We start from the raw sequence: 27,041 nt of genomic DNA, 5'->3' as shown, positions 1-27,041 counted from the left end.
AAAAAACAATAGGACCCCCCTTCCCCCCATATACTTAAAATCATTTAATAACACCATGTTTATGCTTTAATGTTTCTAAGCTTCGAGGAGTTTTTTCTTTTAAATCGTCACCCACAATTTTTGAATCAGCCAAAATTAATAAATATATCAATTCAGGAGCAGGTATTAAATTAGGGCTTGAGCTAATTACTCGGGATTGGTTGAACACTTTTAACCCCATAAAATTTTGCCCAATGGGTAAATCCTCACTATAAAATACAACTCAAAAATAAAAATATGGCTTAGATAAGCAAAACCCAATCTAAAAAATAAATAAAATTTAAATATATATATTAAAATTATTATTTATCTGTATTTTTTTAGTTTTTTATTTTATTATTAGGATTTTTTTTTAAAAATGATTGAACACGTAACCCACCAATCATAAAATTACCATGGAGGTGTCTTGACTAGAAATCAGGTTACATTTTGTCATCTCTACTTAAAAAATAGTCAAATTAATCTCGATATATTAGATTAAAGAGTAATTTGGTCATTCTATTAAAAATTTCATTTAGTCTACTGTTAAAAACTAATCATTAGACATTAGCATAAAGTACATATGATATGTCATATATTACTTTATAATTATTCTATCAATCATATTAATTTTTAATAATACAAATAAGTAAATTTTAACATAAAAATTAATTTATATTTTAATTTAACGTATAATGATTAATTTATATAATTTTTTAATAGAATAAATATAATTTAATTTTTAATATAAAAGTTTTTATGATATTTTTACGAATTGATGTACTATTATAAGAATATTAGTTTGAGTCTTCGAGACGCGCTCTAAAGGAAAGTAGTGGTTTTTCATAGGGTTCTTTATTTGTATGTGGTGAGGTCTGCAAAGAGACAATGACAGTGTACACAGTGCACAGAAGGTAGAAACTAACAGACCAAAAAAAAGAAAGTCGGCTTTACTGAACCAACTTTGGCACTGCAAAAAGATAATTCTCCCTTTCTCAAAGCAAAGTATCTATCAACAAATTTATTTTTTTTTAAAAAGTTATTTAATTTTTTGGACAAGACAAAGATATGCCGTGACATAAGCTTCCTAACTGGATAATCCGCAGCCAAAAATGCAGCTATGTGACAGCTCCTGTTTAAAATATTATTTATATTTATATAATTTTTTAATGTATTGAATTAAAATTTGTGCATATAAAACTTCAATATTATTTTTCGGAATTACCTAGTTTTTTGTTTTCAAGTATTTCCTAATATATGAATTTTGCTTAACTAAAGCAGATTATGTTGTTTCCCTAATATAGGGGGTCTTACAATCTAAAAGCTGATGATATTTGTGACCGTTAGATTATGAGGATTTTCATGATGTCCAATTATCAATGATCACCACTGAAAAGTTGTCTGCTATACTCTGTTAATAAAAATATTTTTTACATAAAAATTAATTTAAAAAATCAATTTTAAACTATAAAGAACACATACAAAAATATATATTCTCTTGGAAAGCTGCAAAAATAAGAGGTTGACATAAAGAAAGATTAGAAAGAACATATCAGTCGCTCTTGTCTCATCAAACATGAAAAAAGGTAAATTTAGGGTATAATTTGTTAGGATTATTCTGGTAGCATAATCATCGTAGTAATATTATGGCCCAAAAAAATCATCATAGTAATGATGTTTGTGGAATAATGGGGAAATAAAAAGCTTTCATGCTCACAATCCAACCAATCATATTTGAATTCCAAAACCCAAAATTAATTATAATTCCATTTTTTTTTCTTTATTTGATGTATAAATTTATATACCAATATTAATTTACATTAATTTTTTATAATTATTAGTGTTTTCGTTTGTCTTATAGTGTGTGATTAATTTTATTTGGACCGGAATGATACCGAGTTGAAACCTTTCTAATACATGGTAAGGTATAGTGTGGTGAGTTAAAATTAATGAAATATATGGTAATACATATAGCACTTTTAAGGGAAGAATGTATATTCGAATCTCGGAGATAATATTGTTAAGAGAAGAAGTCACGAATCCCGAATAAGAATTGTAAAATAGACATGCATGATATAAAAAAAAATAATTAATGAAATAAAAAGAAGAACGAGAATTTTGAATATAATCAAAATAACTTTAAGCTGAAAGCCAGATTTTGAATTAGAACAAAAGAAAGAAAAGCACTATCTTGCCTATTTAAAATTAAGCAAAATTATTGCATGTTTAAACCTGTAAGAAATGGGGTCGACCAAAATGGGACCTTAATGACTTAACGACGTGCAAAGGCAAATCATGAGACGTAATTTGGAAAAGACACCTATTCGTGATTGACCTTATGACATTAAATGTTTGTAATTATTTTACATATATCGTGTTAAAATTGTATTAAAATTAATTATTAACATGTTATAATATTTTATTGATGTTGAAGTTAAAGTTTTAATTATACTAATAAAACTTGTTTTTTATGGCCTACGATTAATTAAGATTTGTTGTTGTTGTTGTTTTTTCCTTAAATTATATAATCTCATTTTTATATATATATATAACCATTTTCAAGCATATTTTATCTTATACTTTCTCCCAAATCCCCATAATTTAGCTAATGCACTCAAGCTACAAATTTTATGTCAGAGTGAAGATGAAACTTTAAAATTTTGAAAAAGATTGAAGTTAAATTTTTTATTTTAAAATATTATTGTGGCATTTTTTATTTTGTCATATTTTTATATTATCTTCAAATAAAAAAATTAAAAATTAAAGTTCAATATGTTCAATAATATTAAAATACAAATACTTTTAATATTTAATAAATATTACAAGAAAATATTTTTAATATAAAACATGATTGGATTGAGATGAGTTTAATTTTTTATATTTTATATGTAAGATGAGCTTAAATAAATAATTAAGTCCATATTTTAGATTAAATCGAATCTAGACAAATAGAATGTATAGAAACATTTCATATGAATCTAGCTAAATGCGAATTTATAACATGTATAGAATGTATAGTAATTAAATAAAACATATTTCAAATTTTAGCTAAACAATTTAGGTATTTATAATATATGTTTTGACATGTCATCATATGTGAAAGTTATAGAGATAAGATGGTTACACATGACATAATTTTATCAGTTAAAAATACTGATAACGTATCAGTTGTCAAATAAAAAACGTATCAGTTGTCAAATAAAAATATGAACTTGGATTAAAATAAAATAATAATATAATAAATTTAACCCTTAATGTTTATTTTTATTTTCTGTCACTTTAATTTTAATTTTTATCACTTTGACCCTCAAGCTTAAAAATTTTTTTATTTTTAAATAAAAAAGTTGATTAAACCTTTAAATTATAATAACATTGATATGACAGAGCATGGGACAGTCCTTGTGTATTTCATAAAGATTATTAAAAAACATAAAAAAATAAATTATTTTTCCAAAAAAACATATAATTACTTTTAACAAAATTATCTACATTAGCAATTGAAATTATATAGACTACCATACAAGTTATCATATCAATGCTATTAAAATCTCAGTAAATAAGTTAAAATTTTAATTTAAAAAAAATCAAATTTAACTAAAATTTAAAAGTTGAGGTTCAAAATTAAAAAAAAAACTAAATCTATTACAAAAAATTGCATTAAACCAAAATAAAAATTGACAGTAGAGGTGTTCATGGGTTGAATTAGGTCGGGTTAAGGCCGGGACTAAGCATGATATTAACATGTTTTATGCTTGTCTAAGTCCGACCCAACCCGAAATATGGGATTAAAACTTTGCTCAAACTTGTCCATTTTTACAAAATACTAACCCAAGCCCATTTAAACTCGCCCATATTATTTTTTAAATTAAAAAAAGTTATATTATATTTTTTGGTATTTAATAATTTTATATATTTTTTATTTATTGAAAATTTTTATATAGTCATTTTAACATTATTTTAATATTTATATTAGATTAGTATTATATATTTAATATAAGTTTTTTTAATATGTTTTAAATTACATAATATATAAAAATATAATATAAAGTATTATAGACTTAAAAAACAGATCGAATCTCATTCAAGGCCCGAACTCAACTCATATATAAAGTGGGCCTAATTTTTTCTCAAACTCTTTTTTCTTTACTCAAAACTCTCTTAAATTTGGCCCGCCTCTCACTCCCAACACAAAAACAGACAGCTAGTTTCTAGGCATGTGTTGAAATCAGAAGTCAAATCTAGGGCCCACAACTTTGGGTTACTGAAATAAGACAGCGATCAACAACTGATCTTAGTACTTCTCTTGGTGTTTTTCTTTTAACCCTTTATACCTCTATTCTTAAAAAAGGACATTGGTACCACCACTCCACCATTAAATTTGGGCCGGACATCAGCTTGTCTAAATGTGATCCTCTCTGCCAACATTCGGTCGGTGGGAAACTTAACAGAAAACACAAATATTTAAACTAACAAGGCCTGCCTACTATTAACTCCCAATGTCCCCCCGAAGAGAAAATTATTTTTTAATAAGTTACTATTTTTAGTGTTTAATTTAGATTTAGAGTTAATTTGATAAAAGTTATTTGTTAATATCATTAGGTTTAAATTATTTATTTGTTTAATTTTGTGTTTAATTTTTAAAATACAGTTTGATGGACATGATTTAATTTGAGTTATAGGGTAGATTTGATAATTCGAGTTATAGGGTAAATTTGATGAGTGTTAATTGATAATATTATTATTAGCTAATTATATATTTCCATCAAATAAACTCAAAAACTTAAATTAAATATTAAAAATTTAAGATCGTTACATTTAGATACTAAAATATATAACTTTTGTCAAATATAAATATTAATTTGGAATAATAAATAACATAGGTGTGACATTAGAAAAAAAAAAGAAAAACAACATGTAACAATTATAATAATAACAATTCATGGTAAATAAGAAAAATATTTAAACTAAATTAATAAATATATTTAATAATAGGGATTAAAAAGTAATTGTTGAAATTTGACTTCATTTTCAAAACAAACTCATAAAATATTTTTCACATCCACGGAACAAATAACAAATAAAAAGAAAATAAATAATTTTAAGAATGCTAATTTCACATAGTATAAACTTATAGAAAATAAAATACATATATAATATCATATTACTTTATCGTCAAATGATAAACTTTGGTCACTCTTTGATGCTATTGTTGTTTAAATTTCAAACTGATTAAAAACCCGCTTGGGACCAATTTGCTTTTTAGATTTAACGTATTAATCATTATATATCCTTTACGTAGGTAAAACAAAATATAATGTAACTTTTAGTATAAGAATTTCCGTAATACTTTTACGTATTTTAACCATTTGAATATCATATTTGTTTCTTCATTCCCATCTTTGCTATCCAGCTGGCAGCTACTTCCACTTGCTTAGACAACCAATTAAATGAAAAAACAAGGGGAAAAAGAATGAAAAAGAAAGCTTTTGGGGAGCTTATAATGAAATTATTGAACGAGCTTTTGTCGTTAACGAATACAACTAAAAATGATCAAACTTTTTAAACTATTGGGCCACAATTATTATTAAAATGTTTTGCTCGTGGATTAGGGGTTTAATATAATTTTAATTATTTATTACATGTTTATAAAAATTTCAATATATATTTATTAAAATAATTATAATGACTGCAATTATTTTTTATTAATTAAAAAAAGTTGAAAAATTTTATTAAACCTATGTTAGTATAGATGATTTTAAGTTAAATTATGGTTACTGTTTATTTATCATATTTAAATTTACGAATTAAGAATTAATATTAATATTTTAATTTGATATTATTTTATTTTTTATTTTTTATAATATCATTAATTAGTATAAATAATCAACACCTTTAATAATTCTAATTAAAATTTTTAAACAATTTTTTCTTCTTAAAAGTACACGTTCTAATTTATCACACTAAAATAGACTTTTTTGTGTATTAAAAATGTGTTTTCAAGAAAAGTTCACGTCCACATTTTAATTGAAGTAGTTAAAGGTGTTGACTATTTGAAGTAACTAATATCATTCTATAAGTATATGATCAAATTATATCAACTTAAAATACAGAGGATAAATTTTAAATACAAGTATAATAAAAAGGATCAAATTCAATTATGTTTCTTTTAATGATTTAAAAACAAACACAATACGTGTCATGTAGGGACAGGGGTGAAGCCAAAAAAATTTTTAGGGGGGCCAAAATTAAGGGCAAATAACCAAAAAAGGCCGTTTTTTTTCAACATTTACCGAAATGGGCCGGTTTTTTAATTATTTACCGGAACGGGCCATTTTCCGCGAAATCGCGTCCACGTCAGCGCGATGTCAGGGTACGCGCAGGAAATCGCGTCCACGTCAGCGCAATTTGCTGACGTGGAAGGAAATCGCTCCCTCTAGGACGCGATTTGCTGACGTGGCATGAACAGTGTGTTTTTAGCTTGGAAAACTTTGAAAGGCCATAACTTTTGGCTCGGTTGTCCGATTGAGACGATTTTTTTTATTTCGAATAAATTTTCGAGATATACGCGCTGGAAAACAGCTGAAGGTGGTTTGCCGAAGTTTTCGTCAAAAAATATCCTTTTTTGCCCCTAAATTTTGATTTTTTTCGGTTTAAAATTGAATTTTGAAACATTCAAATCGTTATTTTCCTCATTTATTTGAAGTAAACATCGGATCTTTTTTTACAGAATTGTCTTATATCATCCTGTTATAGGTATAAGTCAGCTCATTCCACTTTTGAGAAGTTCCCTAAAATTTTCCATTTTATTCAATTTAGTCCCTAAAACCTAAATAGTCATATTTTCAAATCTAACATTTGTTTTTCAATTAAAATTCAATTTTATCCTTCCATAACATTCAAATATTCTTAAATACAAAAATTTCGTGCTAATTTTGAAATAATTACACTTTAGTCCCTATACTCGTAACTAACAAATTATACTTTAAAAATTAGTCCCTATTCATCTCTAAGAAGTTTTCCAGCGCGTAGATCTCGAAAATTTATTCGAAATCAAAAAAAAATTCGTCTCAATCGGACAACCGAGCCAAAAGTTATGGCCTTTCAAAGTTTTCCAAGCTAAAAACACACTGTTCATGCCACGTCATCAAATCGCGTCCTAGAGGGCGCGATTTCCTTCCACGTCAGCAAATCGCGCTGACGTGGACGCGATTTCCTGCGCGTACCCTGACATCGCGCTGACGTGGACGCGATTTCGCAGAAAATGGCCCATTCCGGTAAATAATTAAAAAATCGGCCCATTTCGGTAAATTTTGAAAAAAACCGGCCTTTTTTGGTTATTTTCCCCAAAATTAAATTTTAATTTTTACGATAATAAAAATGGAATTTCACCATTTTAATAGCTTCTATCTTTATAATTTTTAAAGGATTAAATTAAATTTTTATTAATCTTAAAAGGACCAAAATGTAATATTATCTTTACTAATTTAAATTTTTAAAAATTTCAAATTACTTGAATAAAAAATTTTCTATTTTAGGACCGGTCTGCACCCCGGTTTCGCCCTGTGTAGGGAGGCCTTAATGGCTCCTTTTATATATATACAGTAGTATAGATTATCTTTGTATGCTTTTTTATTTGAAATTTCAAGATTGAATTAAAGTGACTTAAAAAGGTGGAGAGAGGAAGGACAAATTGGGTTAATTTATTATTAATTAGTAATAAAAATAGTGAAATATTGATAAATAAATACTAATAATTTTATTTAATGTAATTAAATAATAATTACTTATAAAGTAAATATTAAAATCCCAAATTTTAAATTCAACACTTAAAAACCTAAATCAGAAAATTATCAATATTTCTTCATAGTAATGAATTAATATTTAATTTTATTTAAATAAAATTATTAATATTTATTTTTAATTTCTTTTTCCAAATCTTGTTGTAATGATATTTTTGTTATTTAATTTTCTAAACTTTATTGCTTAGACACAATTTTTTTTCTAATTTGTTGGTTCCCACGTGTCATAGGTCAGTCGAATCGAAATTCGGTGATTCGATTGATTCAATCATCAATCTAGTTATTAAAAACATTTACAACTGCATATATAAAATTTTGACTTTGATGTAATTATACCCATCAAACACATCAAATTTCAATTTTTTTATTATTTAACAACTTGTTTTCATATGTCTCACGATGTGAGACCAATTATGTTTAGGTCAAAACAATAGTAAGTAAAATCCTCTTAATAATAACAACCCCAACATTCGAACTCAATCCAAATACATTAAAAAAATTCACTATTCCACTTATTGACTTTTAACTTAAATATTTATTATTTAAGTAGTATAAAAGGATACTTTTTTTATTAATATGGTATAATATATTGAATCATTTGTAGTTTTACTAATAACATTGGGTATTTATATTAAGAAATTTAATAATCAGTTTGTTAAAAGGGATAAATCTCAAAACTATATTGAACTTTAGTCAAATATGTAATTTTATACATAAACTTTGATTTTGTGTATTTTTATACATGAAATTTCGATTTGATTCAATTTTCAAAATTTATTAACACAATTGTTGCTATAACACCATTTTATGTTTATATATTGCGTACACGTATAATTATATTTATCTAATATAATAATAAATTAATATATTTATTTCTTTAAATATGTATGATTGAATAAAAAATAAAGTTACAAATCAAAATCCGTGTATCAAATTACACATCGAATTAAAATTCATATATAATTTTGATATTTATCCATTTGTTAAAGTATCTTACAAATTTTTTTAAATAAAAAATAAAAAGAATTAATTTTAAAATAGTATAAGTTAGTTATTCCTCGTGTCTATAAAGAATTCCCAAAGGAAGTACTAATATTGAAAAATAAAAACAAAAAGCCGAAAGGTGAAAGGTGAAAGCATTGAATTTCCGTCATTCAAAAACCGCTAAAGTGAGAGGCCGAGGCAGCGCACTGCTGCCATCGCCATTCGTCACCCATTCCCACACTTTTGGCTTTTCACTTTTAAGTACCTTCCCCAAAATTTCAATAATAAATTATAATTTTAAAATTTTTCCTGATTATACTAAAATACCTTTGCTACTTTATTCTTACGCCTTTGTTTCTTATTCTTTGTAATTCAATTGTCACTCCCTGTACCCCTTTATTAGTCCTTTTCCCCTCCATTTTCCTTTCCTTTCGTTCCTCGTTTCCCTTCTATCCAAACACCCAAGTGCATCAGTTTCTAAGTGTCCTTTTATTTTCTCCAAGTTCATGGGATTTTCTCCTCTGCTGCTGCCACTTTTGAAGCAGTGAAAAAAAAACCTTACCACAAAGTGATCCAATATTGAACTATTCCATTTGGATGAGATATTATAATTGAGAGATACGGTCACTTTCGGCATTTTCAGAGACGCTAAGGTAGCTCTCGCGGCGGAGCGAGGGAGGTAAGAGATTAATTAAAAGAGATGAACATCGACGGTACGAGGGAAAGCGCGCCACAAGGGAACGGACATGGCGGTCACGGCGGTAAAACCACGGACACGATCTGGCGTCCTTTTGCGATAACATCAACCAGATCTTCAGCCGTATGCGTCGTCTCTGTACTCCTACTCGTCGGCGCGTTGATCTCCACGCAATTGCTCGACAGCTCTGTAAGTAACAATAATTCTTTCACCGCATTGTTTAATTATTTACCACAACATTTTTTTGAGTTTTCATTAACTTAGTCAAAATTCGAAAACGACGCTCGAAGAAGCGTAGGAAAAGCCGTGATTAAAGCGGAAAAAATAATTAAAATTAGAAAACAAAGATTAAATGAAGGCATGCACAAGTGTCGGTCCGAATTAAAAAACTAAAGGGATGGAATTAATTTTCTATACGCTCAGTCAATTCCTACGGTACGCGTGTTAACAGTTTTGATTACTTTCACGAACCGGCATATACTAATGGGACCCCTTTTTTTCATTGTTCTTGGCGTCCTACTTTCTTTGAATCTTGTTTACCATCCCGAACCTAATTTTTTCAATTATTGACCATTTGCACGTTGACAAACGTGGTCACAGAAATTTCGAGAAACAAGTATATATATCCATGTTTGCATTTAGCTACTACTGTAATCACTTGTAGGCGAAGTTATGCTATTTAATGTTTAACACATGTTAGTAATAGCCCTAGATGGTGTAGGACTGTGTGTTAATTTGTTTTTTTTCGTTCTTACGAGAGCTTAAGTCGCGGATGGACACGTGATGGAGGATGATTTTTGTTCTTGGAATTGGATATTGCAGTACTGAATTAGGTTAATTATAATAAACCTGTTATTTTAACAATATAGTTGACCCAAAGATGATATAATTTTTTTACTGACAAAATATTTTGTTTTTCCTTTTTAAGATTGAGTTAGAATTTTCATTAGAATTACATATATAAAATTAGCGTGAGCGAATCAATTTGTTAGATGGAATAGTAAAATATATTGCATTATTAGATGGTTCAGGTTATAATGTTAAAAATATATATTATTAAGCATATTATCAACTTCAAATTTTAAAAAAGATTTTTATAGAAAATACGAAATATAATAATAAATTATTGTCCCTGTATTATAATTGAAATTATTGGTACTTCCCTTCAACATTAGAATTAAATTTTGCTCTTAAAAGCTAGTATTTTAGCTTTAGATTTTTTTTATCAAAACAAATATTATAAATTTACCAAAAAAATAATTTTTACACGTAAAGTTCACTTTGATCTTAGTCTCTAAACTACTAATAGGTTTACATCTTTGTATAAGATTATCATTGAATTATTCAAAGTTTTTAGTTAAGTCACCTAATTGTTAAGTTCTTTTTTTCAAAATTCGACTAGCGAGTTTCAAGTGACAATTCGATGATTGATACTGTGGATCAGTACTTAACAACGAATAGAAAAATATAGTGGTGGTTAGTATCAGAGATTAGAGAAGAAAATTGAACTGTACGAAAGAAGTAAAATGAGAGCTTTTGATTAGTTCAAACAATACGAATGAAAAAGACTATACAATATTAATTTTAATAACTTAATGAATTAAATAAAAATTTCTGAATAATTTAATAACTATTCTATAATTTTTAAAATCGAGTTAATAAAGCATAAATTTACTAATAGTGATATTGAGTTGAATTTAGCAATTAGAATTTAAAAAAAACAAATTAGTACTTAACTGATGTAATCTTGAAAATGCAATTTGCTGGGTCAGTAATCGTGCCGTAGATGTTAGTGGGGACTGGGGACCATTGATATGGTGATCACTCTTTATTAACCTTTTTTTAAAAAATTTTAATTTTCAAAATCGGGCTGTAGAATTTTGTTGGCGGCTTAGCTCAAATGCCACTACTAAGTACAAAATCAAAAGGCGAGTCTCTCAAAAAGCACCGACAGCAAATCGAAGTCCCACTCGACTGCAGTGCATACGAGCTCACAAAATCCTGCCCTAGAAGTTACCCGACAACAACCGATGAAGAGGATCCAGACAGTAATTTAAACGCCACGTGTCCGGAATACTTCCGTTGGATCCACGAAGATCTAAGGCCATGGGCCTACACTGGGATTACGCTGGACATGGTGGAGAGAGCCAAGGCGACGGCAAATTTCAGATTGGTTGTACTAAACGGAACGGCTTACGTGGAGCAATATCAAAAGGCGTTTCAAACGAGGGATGTCTTTACGCTGTGGGGGATCCTACAGTTGTTAAGGAAGTACCCAGGCAAATTGCCTGATTTGGATCTCATGTTTGATTGCGTTGACTGGCCGGTTATCAAATCAATCGATTATGGTGGTCCCAATGCTACCACCCCGCCACCTTTGTTTCGTTACTGCAAAGATAATGAAACACTGGATATCGTCTTTCCCGATTGGTCTTTCTGGGGATGGTAAGAAAAATTAGACCCTTTCTTATGGTCAAATTCTGGTTTTAATCCCTCTAATATGCTCAAATTTAAAATTTAATTCGTATAGTTTAATTTTGCACAGATAAATCCCATTACTTTCATAATATCATTAGTTAGTTCAATAGTTAAGGATATTAACTAATTTGATTGAAATGCTAATGTGATTTTTTTGTGTTGAAAGGAGTATTTTTAAGAAAAATTCATATTAAACAAATTAATTGAAATAGTTAATTATTTGGACTAATTAATGATATTATAAAAGTTGAAAGATCAAATTATGTCAAAATAAAGTATAATCTGAAATTCAAGCATGATAGAGGGATCAAATTCAAAATTTGACTTTTTATCACTTTCTAGTTAGTTTTTATAACTTTAAATCAAAATTAAAAACCCAACTTTTTTTTTTCTTATGTGATTAAATCAGGCCTGAGATTCGGGTAAAATCGTGGGTGCCATTATTAAATGACCTGATGGAAGGCAACCAAAGAATGGGATGGGACGAAAGGGAACCTCATGCTTACTGGAAAGGCAATCCCGAGGTTGCCGAAACCAGGCAAGACCTGCTTAAATGCAACGTTTCCGACCAACAGGACTGGGGTGCTCGTGTCTTTGCCCAGGTGATGATGAAACCATTGTCCTTTTTCAGTTTACTCACATGCCTTGTAAAACAAAATATATGCAGTTGTTTTATTTGTTTTGCTTTTTCGATTTATTTTTTTAAGAAGTAAAACTAACAAACAGAAAGGCACTTTGCAGGATTGGAAAAAAGAATCAAAGGCAGGCTACAAGACATCAAACCTAGCGGACCAATGTGTACATAGGTTAGTGATAAGTTCTTCACTTTTTTATTTTAGTTCATTCTTTATTGTTAATTGCATAAGAAATCCCCAAATCATAATTGTGTAGATTCTAAATTTGTCAACCTAATCAGCTTATGCATTATACTAGCTCGAATTCGAGGCTTAGCACGTGTGCGTTGGAAAAAACATGTTCATGCAGTAAATACAAACATGTTTTACTCTAAAATGGTGATTAGATTTATAGAATGTATTAAAGTTTGGGATCAATTTAAAATATAATTCATAGTTCACGATGTTTGGTGCAATTAACTCTTTTTAAAAAAAGCGCAATATATATTTTTTCAATTTTTTCTTTTTCTAAATGCACAATTGTTTTAGGTTTAAGATATACGTTGAAGGGTCGGCATGGTCTGTGAGTGAAAAGTACATCCTGGCTTGTGATTCGGTTACCTTACTTGTACAACCCCGATACTTCGACTTTTTCACCAGAAGTTTGAAACCATTGCAGCATTATTGGCCCATTAAGCCTAATGATAAGTGCAGATCTATTAAGCATGCTGTTGATTGGGGCAACACCCACCAACAAGAGGTAATTAATATTCTTTATATTTATTTTAAGAATTATTATACCTTAATTCTTAAACTTGGTAGTTAAGTCGGTTTTAGTATTCTTTTCAAAAAAAATATTTACTTGATACCTGGATTTGTCAACTAGATTCATATTAACCAATGAACTTGAAAAATATAAAAATTTGATAACATAACATAATTTCAAAATATCATGTTATCAAAATTTGATGGTATTCAAATTCAGTGACCAGAATAGATTTAGTTGTCAAGATTATGAATCATGTTCTAAAGTGGACTAAAAAAAGTAAAGCTACCAAAACGAATTGAATTGTAAAGTTATATTAACCCCATATTTATAGATATGACGTTTTTTTTTTTTGGTATAACTTCATTTTCGAATCACTTATTTGATCAGGCAAAGGCAATGGGAAAGGCAGCAAGCGAGTTCATAAAAGAGGATTTGAAGATAGACTACGTGTACAATTATATGTTTCATCTTTTAAACGAGTACGGTAAGTTGTTGAGATACAAGCCGACCGTGCCAAAAAATGCCGTCGAACTATGTTCGGAATCGATGGCTTGTCCAGCCAAAGGACTAAATAACGACTACATGATGGAATCATTGGTGAAGGGTCCCTCGGTTACGAGCCCATGCACCATGCCCCCACCTTACGATCCGGCATCTCTTCGTAATTTGCTCAGTGAACAGGAGAATTCGATAAAGCAAGTTGATGAATGGGAGAAGAAATTTTGGGAAAACCAAAAAGTATAATTTAACCACAGCTGTGTATTGTTGCACCAAAGCTGGGTAAATTTTTTCATGTACGGTCCATGTTTTGTACTAGTAGTAACCAGAAAAAAAAATCAATAACGCCATGTTTATTAAGATTGATGAATATTTAAATATTTTAATTTTTTAAATAGAATCGATTCAACAATAATTAAATAAAAATTTATAAAAAAAATCTATTAATTAGGTCAATTTTTTGAATTTGGTATACTCCATTGGCTTAAGACACAACGGCATGAGAGAATGTCAGAAAGACACCCGTGAACGATCCTTTGCTCCCTATTGTATGGAAAAGTCACTAGGTCATCAACATCCCAAAAGGACTACTTCTACCTAACCTCTCGCCTACTATATATACCCGCAGTTTGATAAAGGGGTGCACCCTCCAACATTCTAGCCTTCATATTATCTTTGGTACTCTCATTTACATCCTTGGCTTCCTTGCTCACTCACCACCTCTAACTCTACGCCTTGCAAGGTGAATCGGCTTTCCTCAGTGCCATCACATCTTTCTCCTTGTCTCCTCCTTTTTTTATTCCTTCATCAACAAAACTTTGGATATTTTTATTGGTAGACAAACGGTTTGCTTTATTTCCAGTTATATATTATCATTCAAACCACTCAAACCACAAGTTCTAACTACAACGAGTATAACAAGTTGATCTTGTTTTGAAGTACTAATTGCGGTTTTTTGTCAAATTGGATTGAAATGAACTTGCCACTCTTGATTCAAACCTAAAATTTAATATAATCAATCTGAACTCAAATTCGATTTGATTATAAACATCAATAAACCGAACTTATCTAACATAAATATAAATCTGACTTAAATTTAAAACGATCTAAACTCTAAATGAAACAAATTCAGAAAAAGAAAAATATTAAATAAAACAAGAAAAAAAAATAATATGAACTAAATCAAATAATGATATAAATTGAAACATGTCTAAAAATTTTTCAGAAACAATGATTTTCAGAAAGCTAATTGTAAGAAAATAACTTGCTATGAAAAGGTCGCGGAGTAGAAATTAAATGATCGAAAATATATTGATGATAAATGAATGTATAGATAATTAAGAGTTACATTAAAACTACACGGTAAATTAATTAATTGTAAGAAAACATAAAACAACAAAACAAAGCCACACAGCAGAAAATGAATGATTTTCAGACAATAATTTTTCTTAAGAACACAAATAATGGGATATTCCGAAATGGTAATGCTTGAAACAAGGACATCAATGTTTTTTTTTTCTTTTTGGAGAAGAAGAGTAGGCAAGTAACAGCGTTTAAATTGCCCGGGCTTTTATAATATCGAAGCTCATTTCACTAGGATCCGTTGCTTGTAACTCGACTTGAATCCCATCCAATTCTCTTTTGAATCTGTCTTTTGAGCTAGCGTACACCATCTTACTCCTCACCCTTGATGTATCGGGTGACCTGCAAAAAAGAAAAAGAAAATCTCCAACAAAAATGAGACTCAAAATTATAGTTAATAAAAGCAATGTTATTAGAGGTGTTCTTGCACCGATCAGATTCAAACCGGGTCTAGGCATGATATTAATACATTTATGCTTGTTCAAGCTAGGATCGACACAAAATGTGGGCCGAAAATTTTGACAAAGTCTATCCACATTTGAAAATGGTTAATCCAAACACATCCCATGTTATTTTAAAAAAATATATATATATTTATGCTATTTTTAATTTAATATTTTAAATTTTAAATTTTATTTATTTATCAAAAAATTATATATAATAATACGCTAGATTTAATTTTTATATGTTATAAATTATATAATATAAAACATTATAAACGGGTTTGAAGTTTCAAGCTTGAGCTCACCCATATTTTAGACTTAATATTTTTGTCTAAATCCTCTCAAATTTCGAGTATGTTTTTGAACTTATGAGAGTAACCCGGCCCATGAATTGGTTTAAGTGTTGTAAATGGCTCAAGGCACACTTTACATGTTACAACGCATGAGTTAATTTTTTAACTGAGTTGATATACAATTAACTTGTAACATGAATAAGAAAAAAAAGAAGAAAGGAATTTTACCATGCAATGAAGAAGATTTTGCTTTTTTGGCAATTCTCATCAGTGGTGAAATCAAAATCGAAGACAGAATAGCGACACTCGTCAGCAGGTAAAGAAGCAGTGAACTCCTCATAGGTAGATCCTGGGTTCCCAACTTTCTCCACCACCACTTGCTGGTCCTGAATCTTGAATATTATGTAGCGGTAGTTCCTCTTTGCCTTTAGCTCCAAAAATTTTAGCTTACATTCATCATCAACAGCCATTCCAGATGCCGCGTTCGCCTAATTCCATAATTTCAATTCCAACAAAAACAAATATGAAACAATAATAAGAAATACATATTAATCTATGTGTTGAGAGGGGGTCGACTTTTTTTCAGGAGAAGTTTATAAAGTGGTGTTTGCCCAGAGTAAACAGGATCCTTGAGTATATCTGGTATTGTTTTTAGTGCGGTTTTATCTCTTAGCTCTTCGTAGAGTTGGAGTGCTTGAAGAGGTGGTGGATTTGAAACTCTCGCTTAACCAAACGGAGAGTTGAGAGACAAAACTCAAACTTGGAACAATATCAGACGTATTGAGAGATTTAACAGCTTGGGCAAACGACACCTTCACAATTTTTTCAAAAAGAATTGAAAATCCATCCACAACATGTAATTCCTAAACATTACCGATCACATATTGATGAATGCATTCATTAAAATATTTTTTAAAAAAAAACCAGATAAGGTATAGTTCATATATTGTTTAGGAGGTGTTTAAACTTTATATATTTTTACCGATTTGCATTCATTTTCCTCATTGTTTCCACTGGAATTTCAAGATGAACAAATATCGAAATTACAAAAAAGAAAAAGAGGAAAAACAGACATGGGTGTTTCGGATTATTGGAAACTCTTAATACTATGATGTTTCAAAAGAAGAGGGACCTCACCATTTTGTCTTGTCCAAAGAGAGAAAAAAGCAAGTACTTTTTTTTGTGTGTGTGAAAAACAAGCCTTTTTTTGTGAGAAAAAGAAGAGTGAAGAAAAGAAATGAAAGAGAGGAATGTAGTATTGTGTTAGGGAAAGTAAAATAGATCCTTTAATTTTGGAAGGGGGGACAAATGTGATGGTGAAGAGTACTTTCAGGGCTAAAAACAAGGTGTACATAGCTCCTACCAATAGCACTTCAATGGCCTAATTTCATGTCCTCAACAAACAAACCACGTTGCTTATTGCATATGGCCAGTTTTCTTTGTTGCCTTTTCTTATCTTAATAGGTTTCCTCGTATACAAGTTTAGGTCCTAGATTTGAGCTGATTATATTTTATATTTCAAAAATAAGATTGTATATTGTTCTTATATTTTATATTTCAAAAATAAGATTGTATATTGTTCTTAACTTGTTAACCATATGTTAAATGTCAATAAAAGAAGAATTAAAATTCTCCACTAAAAGTTAGATTACATTTTGTCCTATTTATTTAAAAAATAGACAAATTAGTCTTAACCATTAGATCAAAGAGCATATCCATATTTTTTGTTAAAGATTTATTTAATTTGCACTGTTAAAAACTAACATGATTAACAAAACAATTAGATAATGACACATAACATGTCACGTGCACTTCATGTTTACAATAATCAATTTTTAAAAGTAAAAATGAATAAACTTCACGTGCAATATGAACATTTTTAAGTAAAAAGCAAAATGCAGTCAAACTCCAGTATAAGAGCCTACATGATGCTTACCATAAATTGTGTTGTAAGGCAATAAATGAACTTAATGTACATTGAAAACATTCATTCAAAATTCAGATCAAGCTGTGAATTGAGGGAGAATGGAAAATTCCCAATGTTCTTTGAAACAGAATCAATCATAAAAATACAAGAACATCATGCTATAGAACATTCTGTGAAAAATAGACAAGCATATGTCAACCTAGATAACAAAACACTTGGTCATAAAGTTCAAGGGATAGAGATTTTTTTTTTATCCTTCAAAATTTACTACTTTAGGCCCTTTTTGATTTTTAGATTTTATCTTAGCATCATTGGTCGCTGATTCGGATTCTTGTATTATGAAGTCATCCTCGAGATCATCCCCACTTGAAAATTTCGTCACTTTACCTGTAGGCCTTTCTCCGGTTCCAAACGCTGGAATCGAGAAACAATACAAAAGTAGAAGGTTAATTTCTCAAATGCATAAAAAAATATGATACCATTAGATGAACAAGAATTCATAGCAGGTCAACAAGATTGCCGGCTTCGAATTTACTTTCATCGTAGAATAAGTTTGAAAGATCGTAATAGGAAAGCGGTGACAGATTTATGACTATAGTCTCCTTAAAATCGAACAATTATCTTATAGGGTTAAGTCACTTTTTAGGGTCTAAACTTGGCAACTATTCTCATATTGGGGTCTGAACTTTTTATTTGTTAAAGTTAGACATTGAACTTGGTAATTGTTCCTACATTGGGACTAGAACTATTTTTTTCCAAGAAAGTCCGTAAATTAGTTGACAAGTTCAGGCAACAATATGGAATAATTGCCAAGTTCAGCGACTAATTTGGACAAAAAAGAAGTTCAAGCCTCGATGTCAGAACAATTGCCAAGTCCAGGGCCTAACTTAGACCAAAAAATTGTTCAGCCCCAAATAATGAATTAACCTATGTTATAATTGAAAATAAGAAATTAAGGTTATTCTTAAACCTCAAAAAAATAGTATTGAAATGTATCTCTACGGTAAAGACTAGACGCATATATATCTTGTCCTCAAAACAGCAATGAACTTGTTTTTGGGGTATCAAGTAATCAGAGAAGTTTACTAAACGACACATCACTTCTAAAAGAACGAACAAAAGCAAGCCAGAGGATTTAGCAAACAAACAGCTGAACAATTTGGAATTAAATCCCTGATTTTGGTAGTGAAAAAACTTACATAAACTACCTTCTCTGCTAGCAGACATAGATGCTCTTTTGCCTTTATCGGGACAATCTTTGGCCAAATGTGTTACTCCACCACATATTTTACAACAACCACCCTTTAGGAGACGAAACAAAAGGGAAATCGAGTGTCAAATTTGTGAAGAAAAAGACTAATGAAATAAATTGAAACATTTACCAATGAACATCCACATCACTAACATGATGTCTGCTATAAGTAACACATACGACAGCGCATTGCATATAAAAAAAGCTACAAATAATTCAGTAAAAGGTACCTTTGGATAGATTCCATGAGTATTTTTGGGGCAGTTCTTGCTCAAATGTCCAGCTTCCTTACAGACAAAACATTGAGCAAACTTAGTACCACCTGCAACATGAAAGATTATAACCATCATTCATAGCAATTAATGACAAGAAGCTCAAACACAAACAATTTATAATATCAAGCGCTAAAAAAGTGTTTATCATCGGTAAAAGTTTCAAGGAGGATTTTGTATTAGAAGTTAATTGCATTTTGCCCCCTCCACTCAAAAAATGGGCAAATTAGTCATTTTACATTAGATCAAAGAGCAAACTGATCCTTCTATTAAGAATTCCATCTATTTCTATTGTTAAAACCTAGTCCTTGTACGTCATAATGAGCTACACATGGCACACAACATGTAACTGTCTAGATATTCAGTCAACCACTCCAGTTTTTAAGAGTAGAATTGGATAAATTTTTTAATAGAAAGGACCTACTGTTGATCTGACAAAGAGGGACTAGTTTGCCCCTTTTTTTAGTAAATGGTGCAAAATGCAATCTAACTCCTAGGTCCTCCTTAATACTTTAACCTTTATCATCCGACATACAATTTGAATAGAAAATATATTTACAAATGATAAACAAACTAGAGCTTCTCCTTGATGAAATCCTCACAAACAAATAACAGAAATTTCGTAGTTTAAATCATATACTATGCTAAAATTTAAAAGCTACAACAAAGTTAGAATCAAATTCAATTAAGAATTAGAATCAAATTCAATTAAGAAGCAATGAATTATAACACTTAATATCTTCAAAGAAATCTCATGAATTCACACCAAACTTTGCAAACAAGCATATAGAATCATTTAGAGAATAAATCAATGAAGAACATTCCAAGTTATAGTATAAATAAAAGTAAAATACCATCTTGAAGAGGTTGAGGACATTTTGAAAGCGAATGTCCAGCTTCTCCACAGTTGTAACAAGTCTTTTTATCCATTACTTCAGTGCAGTTCTTTAAACTGTGTCCACGTTGACGACAGTGCAAACATATCTTTAAACATGAAAAAATTCAAACAAATTAAAGTTATAATAATCAAAACAACAACAAAAAACCCAGAAAAAAGGGGGGTTGAAATCGAAATCAAAATCAAAATCTAACCATATGCTTCTCCCATTGAGCTTTTTGAGGGCAAAGCTTGGCAATATGATCTTTAGCTTTACATATATAACAACTTTCACCAGGCCTCATCCCAGGAACTCTAAGTGGGTGTTTCCTAATCCCTTTCTTATATCCATTATTGGGGCTTTTAAGCTCTTTGGATCCTTCTCTTTTGCGCTTAAACTTGCTGTTTTTCTTCTTCTTCTTCTTGTCTGGGTCTTTTGCTGGGGTTAGCTGTGGGGTTGGAAACAGCTCGGGGTGTGCTTCTTTGTATTGCTTGCGAGCTAATTTCTGCCTTTTGTTCGCCATATTTGAACCATAAATGTGAAGAACGAGAGAGAGGAGTGTCCACTGTTGGGTTCGAAGCAGAGGCTAAAGGGGTTTTAAGAGAGTATTTTTTGTTTGGATGAGCACACGGCCGCCGACGGAAATTGAAGGCGAAGCGAAGCAAAAGGGTTCACAAATGAGTAAATCCTCTACAAGCGAACACAGTTTGTTGTTTTGTTGTCATAATCTCATTAGCTGGAAAGATACGTGAATCAGCGCACGTGTTTGGGCCTAGAAGGGTTTAGCCCATGTATGATAATACTCACTCAAATTCGGTTTGGCCCGTATTATTATAATTTTTTATTATAAAATGTATGTTATTTTTATTTATTATTTAATAAATTTATATATTTTCCTTTTAAAAATAATTTTATTTATTTTTTTAAAATTTATAAATATATATAATTTAAGGAATTTTTTTCATAGTTGTTATCTTTGATGTTCCAAGCTTTTGATATAATAAGATAAATTATTGTTTATATTTCTTAAGTCATTTGGTGAAAATAATTATTGAATGTTTTGTTAAATATTTCAAAAACTTGTAAAACTACTCAAAAACATGTTTTAAATGTGTTTTAATTTATCTAAATATTTTTTAGTCAATCCAAAATATTTTTAAGTGTTTTAAACTCATTTTATATAAGTCTAGAAAGTTGTATCGATACTTGGAGGAAGTTCTGCTAGTAGAAGTAAATCAGAGAGCATCCAGACTTCCACTGATACTTAAGGAGGACTTCTACTGATACAAGTAAGTCAGTAAGTAATTTTTGGATTCCCTTGCACTTTTTATCGGTACAAGTCTGAAAAGTCTGAACCCTTCAAACTTCTACTAGTACATCGAACTCCAACGATTATAATTTTAAAGACTTCTACTAGCACAAATCAACTTGTACCGATACATGTCTATCTACAACTCCAATTAAGCCTTAAATTAATGCTTCCAACAACTAAAATCCATCTCCAATGGCTATAAACGTCCATAAACTTGTTCATTGGTATAAATACAAGAGAGACATATCCAAGCATCATACACAATGGAATCAACTTAAAATCCTTATTTTCTTCATTTCTATTGTACATATTATTGAGAGCTTATTGTAATATTTTTTCTCACTCATAAATCTATGTATTAAGTGTAATACCCCCTACCCGTTTTCGTCGCCGGAATAGGATACGAGGCATTACCAGATTTTACTGAATTAATTTTTCTGTTATTACGAGTTTAGTTACTATTCATTTATCGAATCATGTCATGACGTCCCTTGGATGGGCCTCCGAAGCCCAAAACATACATCGGGACTAAACTGATATTAAATCAAAGCCATAAGAAATTGTTCGCAAAATCTTAAAGTTATACTTACTCTAGCCATACCAACAGCTAAGTTAAAAACATTCATTTCTATGTAATATTGGTATTTAGTCTATACATGCCATTCTTTCAAAATAAGTCATTTTCAAATACCAAAAGATATGGGTTGATAGTGCGATAAAGCTCCGACTAATCTCCAACCTTCGAGCTCCCGAGCACTACAAAATAGGGAAAAAGAGAACGGGGTAAGCACATTGTGCTTAGTAAGTTCATGTAACAAGAATTATACTTACCATATTATACACCTTTCATTTAATAACACAAGCACACATCCAATTCACATAAACATATACCTATCACATACAAACTCAACTTTTGCATTAGTTAAGTAAACATCATATAAATTAATTACAAAGACAAATGATTGATGAGCTCATCAATTCCATATTTTCCATTCCCTTGTTATTTTTTCCATATTTATCCCGTTAAATTTCTCGGAATTTCGATGGATTTTCAGTGGTACACTTTAGTGTACAAATCCAGGTCCATCAATTCATATTTATGTGCGCACATTTCTATTTCAGAGAGCACACTCCCACGAACCTCATCCTTACAGCGAGATTACCAGTCCAGGCTAAATCCCCTGTAATATAAACTCATAGAGTATTATCGGGATTACCAGTCCAGGCTAAATCCCCTGCAACGACAATTACTCTAATGAGCTTGGATCTGAATTACCAGTCCAGGCTAAATTCAGACCCTAATTCGGATTACCCGTCCGGGCTAAATCCATTTTCCACATATTCTTCGGGAGGGCTATATTAGGATAGGATCACCCGTCCGGGCTAGATCCTTTTTACCGTCAATTCCTTTTCAGAGATCCATCGAATTTTCCTTTCATTCAACCTGGATTTATTTTTTTCTTTTCATCAAGAATATCAATACTTCATCAATTATCATACAATAAACATCCAAATCATTTTCACATCAATAACAAACATTTCAAGCATTTAAGAATATAATTCAAGTTACACGAACTTACCTCGACACTTGTTCGTAACCAAAAATCTACTAATCCCGAACTTTTTATTTTCCTCGATCTTGCTTCGTATTTGAATTTTCCGAATCTAAATAAATAAATTTAATCATTAATCTAATACTTTTCATGTTCATATGTAACATTCTCTATAATTCCATTATTATTTATAGTGCATTCAAAGCTGTCTCACTGAGTCACAGTCACTAAATTATTTATATCTTGAGCTAAAGAACTCAAAATTAAGATCCGTTAATTTTTCCTGAAACTAGACTCAAATATATTCTTACCATAAAATTTTCAGAATTTTTGGTTTAGCCAATAAGTGCATTTTATTTTTTAAAGTTTCCCCCGTTTCATTGTTTGACAGTTCCTACCCCTCTTCCTAAAAATTAATTATCTCATTGTACAGAATTTTGATGATGTTTCCGTTTGTTTCTTCTGATAATAGACTTATTAAGGATTATAACCATATAAATTACAACTCATAATAATTTTTTTAAAATTTTTAATGATTTTTCAAAGTCAGAACAAGGGAACCTGAATTCATTCTGACCTTGTCTCACAAAATCTATTATATCTCATGATTTACAATTCCATTGCTTACACCGTTTCTTTTATAAGAAACTAGACTCAATAATCTTTAATTTAATATTTTATTCATCCTCTAATTCGATTTATACAATTTTTGGTGATTTTTCAAAGTTAGAGTACTGCTGCTGTCTAAAACTGTTTTAGTGTATGATGTTAATTACTATTTTTCCCTAAACTTTCAATAAATGATAATTTCATCCCTGCTCAATTAACCTCTCAATTGAGCTGATTTTTCTCAATTAACACTTTATCCCATCACTTTAAACTACTTTATAAGTTTTGGAAATCAGAATTTTAGCACTAGACTTTAATTTCAAACTTTTTCACAATTAAGTTCTACAAATCAATTTCTATTGAAATTACTTAATAAAATCATCTCATAAACAAATTAAAGCTTCAATTTCATCCTATTTCATCATAAACTTCCAGCACATATTCATAGCAACTTTCAAATTCATTTATAAAATCAAAAACTAATGAATTTAGTAATAGGACGTTTATAAAAATATTTATAAAAATATTTACAGCTCAATTTATAAAAACAAAGTTCTGATACCTTATTTTCTAAAACCATTTGGACTTAATAAATCATTTATATAACATAAATTATCAAATCAAAAACCTTTTTAAAAATCACATTTAACTCGTAAATATTAAATAATAATATTTACGAACTTACTCGTCGAACTTGATGGCCCCGAAACTACTGTTTCGGACACCAATAAAAAACGGGCTGTTATATTATGATTTGCAACAAAGCAATAAACTGGGGCTTTGAAATAAATATATCAAATAGTTGATTCCTCGATTATGGAGCACATTTATTCTTTTGGCAGTCAAATTTTGAAGAAAAATAGGCAGCGTTGTGCTTTTGGGAGGGTTTAAACCACAATGCACGGCGTTATTTGAAGGGGAAAAAAAGCAAAATCAGGAAGTAATTATGATTTTAATTTTTTTGGATCATTTTCCATCCCATAATATTAACACAAAGAAAGGTTGCAAATTTAGAATAAATCACACAAATATAAGTATACTTATATAAATTTCATAACATTGTTTCTTTTCCACACCCATTACAATAAGCAAACCTATTTAATAGAAAGTGGCATCTTATTGGGTTGAACACACCAAGCTCATGGCTCAAAATCATGCACGAACCAAATTATACGCCGGTTCATGCACTTAAAGAACCCGACTTTAAGAAAAACCCTTAGCTATAGTGCAACTTTCCATTTATTTCAAAACTACTACAACTTTATGAAAATTTCCCGAAAGCTTTTAGTATGGCGCCATTGCCGGAGCAACTCCCCAAAACTTCACACCACCGACGGGTCCCGGGGCAACCATACCGGAGCTCCGAATCTCCGACATTCCTCTACGTATGTTTCCTTTTTGTGCTTCACATAATTTCGGAAGAAAAATACCTGCCAAAGACAAGACACGGTTATGTTGGGTCTCGTATTCGAGTTGTTATTTAACGCTAAAACTAAAATGTTACCTTCTCCGGCGGCGAGGTTGAAGTAAAGATCGATGACGTTGGGGCAACCGTTGTAGCATTGAGGAGAGCAAAGCATTTCGGTGAAGCGAGACTCGAGGAGGGAATCGGAGGAGATACCGAATGATTTCCGGTCGAGGCCGCACGATTTAACGCACTGATCGGTTTCGATCCAGTTGTTGATCTTATCGGCTTCGATCTCAGAGGTACGGCAAGTGTATTCTTCTTCACCGCTCCTCTTGACGTGCTTCTCGAGCACACAGCGCTTGCCTGTGGACGCCACCGCGTAAGCACAGGTGTCTTGGTCAAGGTGTTCACATATTATTTCCCCTACAACAAAACACACACACACACACACATAGTTATAATCTTAAAAGCCTTAAAGCAATGCTATTTAACGTAACAAATAATGCAAATTAACCTAGTGTGGCTTGTAAGCAAGAGGAGAATAATGCGAGAGCAAGGATAGCCAAGGTCATCTTCCTGCTAATGGTGGAAGCCATGGATTTTAATGGAGGGGAAAAGCTAGCTAGCTGAGATTTTTGTTGTGTTTATTAACAGCTATGGGCTTTGCTTGGTGTGAAGATTGATGGGGGGGAAGGGGTTGAGAAAAGGGTGGTTTATAGTGGGTTTATTTGGGGGGTTTGGCAGTGGAGTGTTGAAAAATCAACTCACATGGTTGGTTTTTCGAGTTAGAAATTGACACGAACCTTACAGTGACAGTAAAAGTCGTTATTTGGAATTCCTTCGTAACTATGAAGTTAGTGACCCCCGCTTAGCACGTCGTAAGCAAAGAAGCAGATTTCTTTTACACGTGTTTAAACTTTAAACATGATATTTATGTAGCATTGGATTTTATATATATGTAATGTGATGTCACAAACTTAATCGACTATTAAATCATTCTAAAAAAATTATTTAAGAAAAAGTAAAAAATATTATTTGAAAGTGTTTTTATATTTTTATATTAAAGCTATTAAATTCAATTTAAATTTAAAGTAAATCTTAAAAATGAAAAATTTATGATTTTTAACATTTCAAAATCTAATTTATTTTTTATAAACATATTTAATACATAATTAATAATTTCTTAATTATAATCTATATATAACAAAGTATATTCTAAACCCGTTTAGATTTTATGCATGTAGAAAAACCATTAACAATGCATCCAATTACGGCAATTTTCCTGCCTCCTTTTATGCCAACCTTTCAAATGCAAATACGTGTTCTTTAACCATATACATGCAATTCTTTTTAAGTTGATATCAGTCGGCTGTAAAATTATTTAAAATTCATTTTCATAAAATAAGAAATGTTATTGTGAGAAATTTTTATTTTTAATATTTTTATATAAATCTAGAAAAAGATATCAATATTATGCGATTTAAACTTAAGATATATCTTTCAAAACTTTAATTTTATCATTTTAATTAATTTTTTTATTTTATAATGTTTTATAAATATAATTATTACTTACATCACGGGTGTATCATAAATATTTATCATATAATTTTCTTTTTATAAATCCAAACTGATTCACTCTGAATGGAGTTATTATTATTGTTTAAAAAGTAGATTCGAGGCGGGACAGGGTGACTTTTTCTTTTGGATAATAGGTATGAAGCAATTATGATAATTAATTGCTTGCCCTACTCTAACCCGCTCCACTATATAAAATTATCATTTTATGATTGTATATATACATTATTAAAAGGGTAAAAATGTAATAATATAATATACAAAATGTTTAAATATTTTTTTGAAAAAATATATTTAATT

The 27,041-nt window shown here is 30.1% G+C and overlaps 3 protein-coding genes across 6 annotated transcripts; 1 reads left to right on the top strand and 2 right to left on the bottom strand.

Annotated features, from left to right (window-relative positions):
* The first annotated feature begins 8,890 nt into the window (after window positions 1-8,890).
* On the top strand, window positions 8,891-14,217 carry LOC121224400 (O-glucosyltransferase rumi homolog). Its single transcript, XM_041107682.1, has 6 exons — window positions 8,891-9,687; window positions 11,375-11,943; window positions 12,386-12,578; window positions 12,718-12,782; window positions 13,140-13,350; window positions 13,747-14,217. Exons 1-6 carry the CDS (start codon window positions 9,502-9,504, stop codon window positions 14,101-14,103), a joined length of 1,581 nt encoding a protein of 526 aa, XP_040963616.1. The 5' UTR covers window positions 8,891-9,501; the 3' UTR covers window positions 14,104-14,217.
* Window positions 14,218-15,166: 949 nt separating this feature from the next.
* Window positions 15,167-21,009, bottom strand: LOC121224399 (actin-depolymerizing factor 7). 4 transcript variants are annotated; one of them, XM_041107681.1, is made up of 7 exons: window positions 20,499-20,983; window positions 20,261-20,390; window positions 19,365-19,456; window positions 19,091-19,184; window positions 18,265-18,296; window positions 16,184-16,443; window positions 15,167-15,561 (listed from the first exon to the last, which is right to left on the bottom strand). In XM_041107681.1, exons 1-7 carry the CDS (start codon window positions 20,805-20,807, stop codon window positions 15,411-15,413), a joined length of 1,068 nt encoding a protein of 355 aa, XP_040963615.1. In that variant the 5' UTR covers window positions 20,808-20,983; the 3' UTR covers window positions 15,167-15,410. The 4 variants fall into 4 exon arrangements, with proteins under 4 accessions (XP_040963615.1, XP_040963613.1, XP_040963614.1 ...); XM_041107678.1 differs by lacking the exons at window positions 15,167-15,561; window positions 16,184-16,443 and having other exon boundaries at window positions 17,942-18,296; window positions 19,082-19,184; window positions 20,499-21,009; XM_041107679.1 differs by lacking the exons at window positions 18,265-18,296; window positions 19,091-19,184; window positions 19,365-19,456; window positions 20,261-20,390; window positions 20,499-20,983 and adding an exon at window positions 17,093-17,247.
* Window positions 21,010-24,774: 3,765 nt separating this feature from the next.
* LOC121224398 (uncharacterized) lies at window positions 24,775-25,960 on the bottom strand. Its single transcript, XM_041107677.1, has 3 exons — window positions 25,681-25,960; window positions 25,263-25,589; window positions 24,775-25,188 (listed from the first exon to the last, which is right to left on the bottom strand). The coding sequence occupies exons 1-3, from the start codon at window positions 25,760-25,762 to the stop codon at window positions 25,043-25,045; spliced, it is 555 nt and encodes a 184-aa protein (XP_040963611.1). The 5' UTR covers window positions 25,763-25,960; the 3' UTR covers window positions 24,775-25,042.
* Window positions 25,961-27,041: the final 1,081 nt, after the last annotated feature.

This window comes from Gossypium hirsutum, chromosome D12 (assembly GCF_007990345.1).
Source record: "Gossypium hirsutum isolate 1008001.06 chromosome D12, Gossypium_hirsutum_v2.1, whole genome shotgun sequence".
NCBI classification, from domain to species: Eukaryota; Viridiplantae; Streptophyta; class Magnoliopsida; order Malvales; family Malvaceae; genus Gossypium; species Gossypium hirsutum.
Note: the sequence above shows the minus strand (reverse complement) of the source record. Positions and strands in the feature narration are given on the sequence as shown.